At 43.5% G+C, this 9,772-nt stretch overlaps 1 protein-coding gene across 2 annotated transcripts; it reads right to left on the bottom strand.

Annotated features, from left to right (window-relative positions):
- Positions 1-4,236: 4,236 nt before the first annotated feature.
- Positions 4,237-9,651, bottom strand: EIF2B4 (eukaryotic translation initiation factor 2B, subunit 4 delta, 67kDa). Of its 2 annotated transcripts, XM_006835195.1 has the most exons (13): positions 9,621-9,651; positions 9,210-9,253; positions 8,753-8,888; positions 8,358-8,564; positions 7,209-7,291; positions 6,921-7,012; positions 6,573-6,687; positions 6,290-6,366; positions 6,025-6,127; positions 5,681-5,808; positions 5,346-5,523; positions 4,563-4,743; positions 4,237-4,436 (listed from the first exon to the last, which is right to left on the bottom strand). In XM_006835195.1, the coding sequence occupies exons 1-13, from the start codon at positions 9,649-9,651 to the stop codon at positions 4,237-4,239; spliced, it is 1,575 nt and encodes a 524-aa protein (XP_006835258.1). The 2 variants fall into 2 exon arrangements, with proteins under 2 accessions (XP_006835258.1, XP_006835257.1); XM_006835194.1 differs by lacking the exon at positions 9,621-9,651 and having other exon boundaries at positions 9,210-9,341.
- Between the last annotated feature and the right edge of the window lie 121 nt (positions 9,652-9,772).

The following is a 9,772-nucleotide window of genomic DNA, read 5'->3' as shown; positions in this document are numbered from 1 at the left end:
GAATGGTTTAAAATTAAGCTGTGCGACAAGGTTGTATTCTTTCACCATACTTATTCAACCTGTATGCTGAGCAAATAATCCGAGAAGCTGGGTTCTGTGAAGAAAAATGTGGCATCAGGATTGGAGGAAGACTAATTAACAACCTGCGATACGCAAATGATACAACCTTGCTTGCTGAAAGTGAAGAGCACTTAAAACATTTACTGAGGAAGATCAAACAGCACAGCTTTCGGTATGGATTGCATTTCAATGTAAAGAAAACAAAAATCCTGACCACTGGACCAATAAACATTTTTCCACAGAGAAAAGATTGAAGTTGTCAAGGACTTCATTCTTCTTGGATCAACTATCAACACTCATGGAAGCAACAGTTAAGAAATCAAACGACATATTGCATCAGGCAAATTTGCTGCACAAGACCTTTTTAAAGTGTTGAAGAGCAAAGATGTCAGCTTGAGGACTAAAGTACGTCTGACCCAAGCCATGGTATTCTCAATAACCTCATATGCATATGAAAGCTGGACCGTGAATAAGAAAAACTGTAGAAGAATTGATGCTTTTGAGTTATGGTTTTGGAGGAGAATATTGAAAGTGCCATGAGCTGCCAAAAGAACCAATAGATCCATTTTGGAAGAAGTGTAGCCAGAGTGCTCCTTGGAGGCCAGGATGGCCAGGCTTCGTCTCTCATACTTCGGACATGTTGTCAGGAGGGACCAGTCACTGGAGAAGGCCATCATGTTTGGTAAGGAGGAGGGTCAGAAAAAGAGGAAGACCCCAAACGAGATGGACTCAAGCGAGGCAACAGTAGTGAGGTTGACCCAAGATCGGGCAGTGTTTCGTTATGCTGTGCGTAGGGTCACTATGAGTGCCTACCGACTCAATGGCACCTAACAGCCAAGTGATTGGAAGAGATTCATATTTTGCCCATTCTAAAGAAAGGTAACCAAAAAAAAATGCAGAAATTATCAAATACCATTAGTATAACATGCAAGTAAGATTTTTCTGAAGATAATTAAAAAATGGTTGCAGCAGTGTATCAGTAGAGAATTATCAGAAATTCAAGCTGGATTCAGAATAGGATATGGAATGTCATTGTTAACATCAGATGGGTAAAAGCAGAGAATACCAGAAAGATGTTTATTTGTGCTTTAGTGACTATGCAAGGACTCCTGGTATGACACTATAGAATCATCACTGGACTGCAAACCACAGGGTCATCAGTTCAAATCCACCAGCTGCTCCTCCAAAACCCTACACAGGGTCACTATGAGCACTTAACAGTACCAACAACATTGACTATGCAAAGGCATTCAACTTCGTGAATCATAACAAACTATGGATAACATTGTGAAGAATGAGTATTCCAGAACATTTAATTGTGCTCATGAGGAATCAGTACATCGACCAAGAGGTAACAAATAATCTGAGGAACTGCGTAATATTAAGAAGAATGTGGCATCAGGATTGGAGATTTATTAATGTGATATGCAGATGATACAGCCTTGCTTGCTGGAAATGAAGAGGATTTAAAACACTTACTGATGAAGATCAAATACAGCCTTCAGTACAGACTGCATCTCAATGTAAACAAAATGAAAGCTTCACAACTGGACCAGTAAATAACATCATGATAAATGAAAAGACTGAAGTTGTCAAAAACTTCATTTTGCTTGGATTCACAATCAACTCTCATGAAAGGAGAAGTCAAGAAATCCAAAAACATATTGCATTAGATTAATCTGCTACAAAAGACCTGTTTAAAAGTGTTCAAGAGCAGTAATGTCAGATTGAGGACTTAGGTGCATCTCATTCAACCCATGGTATTTTTAGTTACCTCATATATATATATATCACTGGACAATTAATAACAAAAGACTAGAATTAATACATTTGAAGTATGGCATTGATGGAGAATCTTGAAAGTACCATGGACTGCCGTAAGAACAAATCTGTCTTGGAAGAAGTAGAGCCAGAATGCTTAGAAGCTAGGATGGCGAGACTTTGTGTCTCATACTTTGGATATGTTGTCAGAAAGGACTGTCCTGGAGAAGGACACCATGCCTGATAAAGGGTCAGCAAAAAAGATGACCCTCAACAAGATGAATTCACATAGCAGCTACAACAATGGGCTCAAACATAACAATTTTGAGTGTTTTGTTCTGTTGAAACCATCTTGAAGGCACCTAACAACAAAGAAATAATTAAGGCACCAAACACCAATGGATGAAAAGTTGTTGGAAACTTTAAAAATGAATCCATCAGACTTTTACTGCTTGGACCTACTCATTTAAAATAGAACCACCAGCCATTGTTTGCCGCGTGATGTGAGGCAATATGAAGCACATGACAACATTTATGGGATATCCTTGCCCACATTGAATAGAAATACAGGGATGAAAGGAATGAACGACAGGCAAGAATACTTGGATCTGGAATGGGGGACATTTTATATGACAACTGACCGGGTTTCTGCAATGTCAATGTCAAAGTGAGAAAAAGGAGGAGACTGCTTTTGACTAACAAGAAATGCAAGAGACATAATAGCCAAATATACATCTGTTTGCATCCTGATTCAAACAAACCAACTATAAACAGCCACTTTTGACATAATCAAGGAAATTTTATTATGGATTATATAATACTAACAGTATTAATTGTGATTAAATAATGTTATATAATATGTCCCTATTTTCCAGAGATACCTCTTGAAGTTTATAGGGGTGAAATGATACCTTAGGTTTGCTTTAAAGTAATTAAAGCAAGAGGTAAACAAAAAAGAGCAAATTTGGGTAACGTTTGTATCTGGTAGGTAGGAATGTTTTTGTATTCTAGTGTTTGAAAGTTTTCAATCACACATGCAAACAAAATGGATGGCACTATTTTTAGGCTAATCACACTGGTTAGAGCCTCATAATGTATCTCCAACCAAGTTCTGCAGCTTTACCACTCTTCACATTAGCTTCAGTTCTACTCTCACACTACTTGACACTTTGAAGCTGGCCACTCAGAGAATTAAGGCTTTTTCTTAAATATTTAAGCTATTTTCTCTGCTGAGCTACCATCCCATGTTATTTCCAAACGGGGTACTTTTTATCCTTCAAGGACCAGGTCAGATGTTATCTGTAAAGTCTTCAACCTTACAAGACACACTAACATCAGCCTTGGGTGTTTCCAAGGAATTTTGTTCATACTACTAGTAGAATTTATCTCATGGTGTTAAGTGCCATTGAGTTAATTCTGACTCATAGTGACCCTGAATAGGGTTTCCAAGGAGCGGCTGGTGGGTTTGAACTGCTGACCTTGTGGTTACCAATCCAGTGCTTACCCTACAGCGCCACACCAGGACTCCATCTCATACTATGTTGTTATGGTTACTGTTTATATCTGCTCTCCATGATTGTTGTTAAATGCCATCAAGTTGATTCTGACCCATAGCAACCCTGGATAGAGTTTCTGAGGAGCGGCTGGTAAGCTGAATCGCCGACCTTGAGCTTCATACCATCCCTGCAAACCAGTGCATTATCCTACGTGACACCAGGACTCCGTTCTCCATGATAAGTACTCCCTTAGTGCATACAGCATAAAAGGTAAGGGCAGTCTCTGAATCCAGACTGCTTGAGATTACAACCTGGTTTAGTCACCTGTATTATTTTGGGCAAGTAACTTCTGTGGGCCCCAGATTGCTCATATGTAAAATCATACTTCATAGGGTTATATTATCTTTCTAAAGGCAAAAGAAAATGTTTAAAACAATTGCTGACACACAGTTAAGTACTCAGTAAATCCTAGCTAAGCTACTACCTGGGGGTCTGGTGTGACACTATAGGGTAAACACTAGACTGTTAACCACAAGGTCAAACCCACCAGCTGCTCTTCGGAAACCCTATACAGGGTCATTATGAGTTGGAATTGACTTGAGGGCACTTAACTGCAGCAAGCTACTACTTAGTACAGGACTAATATTTGTCATTAGATTCCTCCTCATATCTAGCTCAGTGTCTAGTATAGGTGGACAATAAATGATTGATGATTTAGACAGTTTTTGGTCTCTCAACAGACCTTCACTGGCACAGAGCTGGAAGCTCCATAAAGGTTTGAGGTTGTTATCAGGTAAGTAAAAGGGTTGAGGAGCCTAGACCCTTATTTATGTGACTGCGGCACTAAAAGAGATACAAAGGCAACAGAGTTGCTGAGTGTAGGGAGATGTCTTTTATTGACCCTACTCCTCCTTCCCCATCACTGGTCACTGCTCTTGACTCGGAGGACAACAGGTACAGAACTGCAAGGGATCATCCCCAGCTCTGTGATCACCAGATCCACGAGCTCTGGGGGGGTTACATCGTAGACCAGATTCAACAACCGTAGGGATGGGTAGTTCTGCCAGTTAGCCAGGGCCACATGTTCTCCCCGTTCACACAGCAGATCATCAGGATCATCTGCAATGGGAGGCACACCCATTCATGTCCTTGTAGATAACAAGTTGCCTTTTAACCTCCCCTCTCCCTCTCCAATATTCTTGGGTTCCCTGAAACCTTCTCTTACACCCTACTGGGCCTCCTTACCTAGTTCATTAGAGACAAAGGCATCAGTCTGCACACGCTCACAGAACTTGTATGTTTCACAGCAGACCAGCACTGGAACATTATGGGCTCTAGCCACCAGGGCCAGCTGTGCTGTCCCTACCCGTGACATCACGGACCCATTGGCCAGGAGTCCATGAGCTCCCAATAGCACCTTAGAAACCTATTTGTTTTGGAGAGTGAGGAAGAGGAAGAAAAATGTCATATGTGATATACAATGCAGAACAAGGCTTCCCACTTCTGCCCAAGCCAGCAACATCAAAACTGTTGTTAAATGCTGTCAAGTTGTTTCCAACCCATTGCGACCTTGTATAGGGTTTCCAAAGAGCAGCTTGTGAGCTTGAACCATTAACCTTGCGGTTCAAAACAGCTTTGCAGTCTAGCGCATTAACCCACAGCGCCACACCAGGACTCCAGTAAGTAACAAACCTTAAAGATAGTTTGAACCACAAGATCAGCAGTTCAAACTCACCAGTCGCTCCTTGGAAACCCTATACAGGGTTGCTGAGTCAACTTGATGACACATAACAAGAACACAAAATTTTAGTTCTGGTGAAGCACTGGATGGCTAACTGCAAAGTCGGCAGTTCAAACCCACCAGTCACTCCTTGGAACCTTGTACAAGGTCACTATGAGTCAGAACCAACTCTGCAGCACCTAACAACATACAATTCTAATACTTCAAAGAATCATAATATTGGGATTGTATCTATACTACTATACTCCTTTACTTTCAGCCTTGAAATCCCTTTCTGTTGCCCTCACCTCTGGGAGCACATAGGAAGCGGCAGAAATCAGCAGATAGGAGGCAGGGACCCCAGCACGGACCAGATAACGCAGTGTGTGCCTTCCCTCCAGCCGTGGCCGGCTATCCACTACTACTACCCGAAACCGCTGGCCCTCAGCCCAGGCTTCCTGAAGAATTCGTGACACGAGAGATGAGCTAAAATGGAGAGAAGGATTCAGCTATAAATACCACTAATGCCCAGTCCATTCCAAAAGGGTAAATCCCTTCTTTCAGGCCATTCACCCCCAACCCTACCCCCAATTTTCCTAGTCACAGTGTACTTTCCCAGTACCTTGCTCTGGACCTTACATACCACCCATACACCAGGATCACATCTCCATTACTGATCTTCTTGTAAGCAAAGCGTGAAATTGCCTGAGCTGCAAGGACAATCTTCTCCTGCACATACAGATCAATGGCTTTTCCAAGTTCTGACTTGGCCTAGAAAAAAAACACACATCTTTCTGGTTATCATGCTTGACTATAATATGAATAATGATGTACTCAAACATGGCACGAGTCAGACTGCCCAACTACTTCCTTAACTCTTGACTGGGGCAAGATGGCTTTCATTGCCCTTCCTGGGGCAACTCTCTTAAACATGTTTCTTAACTCTACCCCCAGCTGCATGCCTTTCTCATTCTTCATACTCATCACCTCCTCTTCCCGCTTGGAGCTGCTCACACCCGTGATCTCCTTGTTAAGGAACTTGATGGCGTTGTACATGCTCGCTGACAGGGGACGGCACTGAGTCAGGAAGCTACAACAACAATACCTTATATGTGTGCAACTCTTTACATCTTATAAAGTTTTCACTTAAAAAAAAAAAGCTTTAGAAAGAAAACAACAGAAAAATTTGAACATAAAATAACAATGCAGTGAGTGGATAAGGTAGGAGTGGACTGGTTGTGGCTGTCCTTACCTGATATAGGGTTTTAGTTTATTCACTAGATCCCTTGAAAGTTCTTCATTGGGAGGTGTTGTGTAATCCTGAATCACCTATCGAGTACAAAAGTAGATCAACAAAAGACCCCAAATAAAGATCTCTGGATGGAGGATAGAGAGAAACCTCATTGAGGAAAAGTATTCTTTTCTAAGGGTAGAGTCCTTCTTTCTTTCCCCTAGAGATTACCTTGGCTAAGGGAAGCTGGGACAGTATTGGGGAAAGTGGGGCTAGATCTTAAGAGGAAATAGGATGGGCATACCTGCTTCAAGGCATGAAGTAGGGCAATACACCGTGCATTGGAGCCACTGACCAGGCCCTGGGAGTACTGCAGGCCGAGTTGCACCATGGCTGGGTGGATCACAGAGGATGGGATGCTGATGGGATGGCTGTGTCACACACTTTGCAAGGAGCTTGAGCACCTACTGCCCACCTGCCCCTGATGAAAAGGAACTTTCTTCACTAGCACAGACTCCCCTCTTTCTTTCAGAGTTTTGCCTTGAATCCATATTTCTCCCCCAAGACCCAACCTCAAATTTCCAGTCATTTTCAAAACTGAGTTACTAAAAGCCCCAGACATAAAGGTTATTACAATTTCTTAAGACCCTACCTCATATACTGGGTCAGAGAGTGTTGTCGGCTATACTGGGGAAGGTGCGAAAAGAGGCTGACTTTAGATCCATAATCCTTCCGTGTAGGAACCTTGACAAAACAGGAAATAGGACCAGTGGTCCCGAGATGAAAACTTATGGGAAAAACTGGAAAGAAAGTGAATGGTGAGACTACTTGAGTCCAATACCCATTCTTCCTCAGAGTTTCACTTTGCCCTGAACACCTTTCTTCCCTCTATCCCATTTTCCTAGGCTCCTTCTGACCATACAGCAAACTCACTGCCTACCTGTTGGCGCTCTGGTTTCTTAACAAGTCTTCTCAGAAGTGTAGGGTCATCAACTTGAGTATACTCAGGGAGATGCTTCATTCCTAAAAGATAATGACCATGTTCTTAAGAAGCTGTATATAATATTGGGTCATTTGATCTTAGAGAATAAGAGATAGTAAAAAAAATAAACAGGATTTAAATAATTTTTTTAAAAAACTCAAAAGACTTCTGGCAAAAGGGCCGACTGGGCAGACATACTGCAAGGACCCTCTACAACAAAAGCCAGCCTGCCAGCTGCTCCTCGAGAGAAAGAGGTGTCTTTCTGCTTCAGCAAAGATTTAAAAGCTGAAAAGATTTAAAAGTCATGGCCATAAGTAAGCAACACCCCAGGTGAGCTATGGTCCTGGGTGACTTACAACCCAGGAGAAGACCCGATATTCAAGCAAAAGAACTATGGAAGTATATAAAACTTCACACCTCAAGATAGAGACTTGACCCCAGTGAACTGTTTGGGATAGGAGGTGGAAAAGGGGTGTAGCCACTGTTCCTTTTCAGACTGCAAAGTCGTTTGAACTGCAAGGTCAGTGGTTCACCAGCTTCTCCTTGGAAACCCTACATAGGGTCGCTATGGGTCGGAATCGACTGGACAGCACTTAACAACAACTGCTACTTTGAAATGAATAATTTCATTGTTCAAACAAACAAAAACTATCTATGATGGGGGAAGGGAAATTATTCATGGGTCATAAAGCAGAAACATGTTGATATAGATGACAGGGCAAACAATATACAAGAGGAAGATTAATAGAGGAAAGATGAAGGTAGTAGGAGACACAGGGAGGAAAGTAATAGTTACGGGAATAGAAGTAAATGCTGTTAACTGTTGCTACATAGAGGAGACTGCAAAAGTAATGAAGCAAAGATTATGATATGCTCAGTGTAAAACTGGTGATGATCTGATCTGTAAACCTGCACTCAATTCACAATAAAAAGTTTAAAAAGAAAGAATTTCAAGATGAATGAACAGGTGTTGAATGGGCATAAGGAGATTTTTGAGCTCTGGTTCCCTACGCCGAAAAATAGGAAGGAGAGCTGTTTTACCCTGTGGAGGACTGAGCTAGCATAAGAATTAGGAGTAACAGAGGTCTTGAAATGAAGGGAAGATACCTGCTGAGGGGGGTTCTCCAGCTGTGCTGGGGCAGGCCTGAGGAGGTGGTCCTCCTGGTTCCCCTTTCCTTGCCTGTTTCAGGGCTCGCTCTGCCTCCTGCTTGGCTCTCCGCTCAGCACGAAGTTCAGCTTTACTTCGTCCAGCTGGAATTTTCTCCCCAGGAGTTTCTATCTGATGGGGGGACCCTGGTAGTTCTCCAGTTGGACCTATTAAAAGCAGAAGATGAGCTTAAGCCCTAGACAGGTAATATCTCTGGCCCAGCCAAAGCCTTTCTTTCGATTTTATCTAAACCTTTTTTCCCTTCACTAGCCCGTCCCTCTTGGCCCTGTCTCCTCTACTCGCCCACCACACTTCTCTACCGGTTCCACACCTCAGCACTGTTAAAGCCCAGCACCTTGACATTGGGCAGCAGATCGAGTTGATGCAGTTTCCGATTCTGTCCCCTTTTCCTCCTTCCGTTTTTTCTTTTGCTGTTTCTTTTCCTTCCGAAGCAGCAGCTTCTCTTCTTGGGTCATCTCCCTCCCCGCTGCCTAAAACACGGACATAGAATATTGCCCTTCCCCCAACAGTCCAACAGATGAATAAACATTATTGGATACTCATAAGATTACCATAAGAGTAAATTCTTAATCCTTTCTAATTCCCACCAGCTCCCTATTACAAACTTACATCCCCCAGGAATTGAAGTTTCTCCTTTAGGGTCACATATGTCAGGGCTGAACGAAGTCTGTAAAATCTCGTTCTACTAAGTTATAAACTGAAACGGGTGTGGAGGTGGGGGTGGAATAAAGCTAACATAGCCTCCTGCGTAGCAAAGATCTTAAGAGGCTCAAGAAGTTACTCTCACTTACCCCAGGCCTAGAAGAAAGCTCCGCCTTCATCCCAGATCCCGAGTCTGCATCAGAAAACAAGGCACAAAGTGAGCAGGAAAGGCTCCGGGAGAATTTGGGAAGATTTTGTGTAGCCGGCTTTTGGGTCGGCATGACCACGGCTCCTCCGCCAGGAGGGAGGATAGCCAGCAATCCGCGTGGGGACGCGGTGCGCGGCAGGATCAAAGGAAAGGCGGGGCATGAGGGAGGGATCACCCACCCTCCTCACTGGACCCAGCCGGTACGCCGCTCGGGGCTGCGCCTGAGGCTGTGGAGATCGGAATGCGTGGTGGCACCGGAACAAGCCCACTGGGCCCGGACAAGCCTGGCACTAGTCGTCCCGAGCCTCTCTGCTCGCGTTAATCTGTTTGTGCTCCCGAGTTTTCCACTCACCCTTACGAACAGCCACAGCCACGGCAGCCATCACGCTCGTCCTTTGCACCGCCCCCTGTGGTCTCTGGCTCCGGTAGGGCCTTGCTAGGCTGTCACTGGGATTACAGCGCCACCTAGGCAGGAGGCTAAGCAGCCGACACTCCCAGCTGCAA

The sequence above is a fragment of the Chrysochloris asiatica genome, unplaced genomic scaffold (assembly GCF_000296735.1).
Source record: "Chrysochloris asiatica unplaced genomic scaffold, ChrAsi1.0 scaffold00016, whole genome shotgun sequence".
Classification (NCBI taxonomy): domain Eukaryota; kingdom Metazoa; phylum Chordata; class Mammalia; order Afrosoricida; family Chrysochloridae; genus Chrysochloris; species Chrysochloris asiatica.
This window is presented reverse-complemented; position numbering and strand designations above follow the sequence as displayed.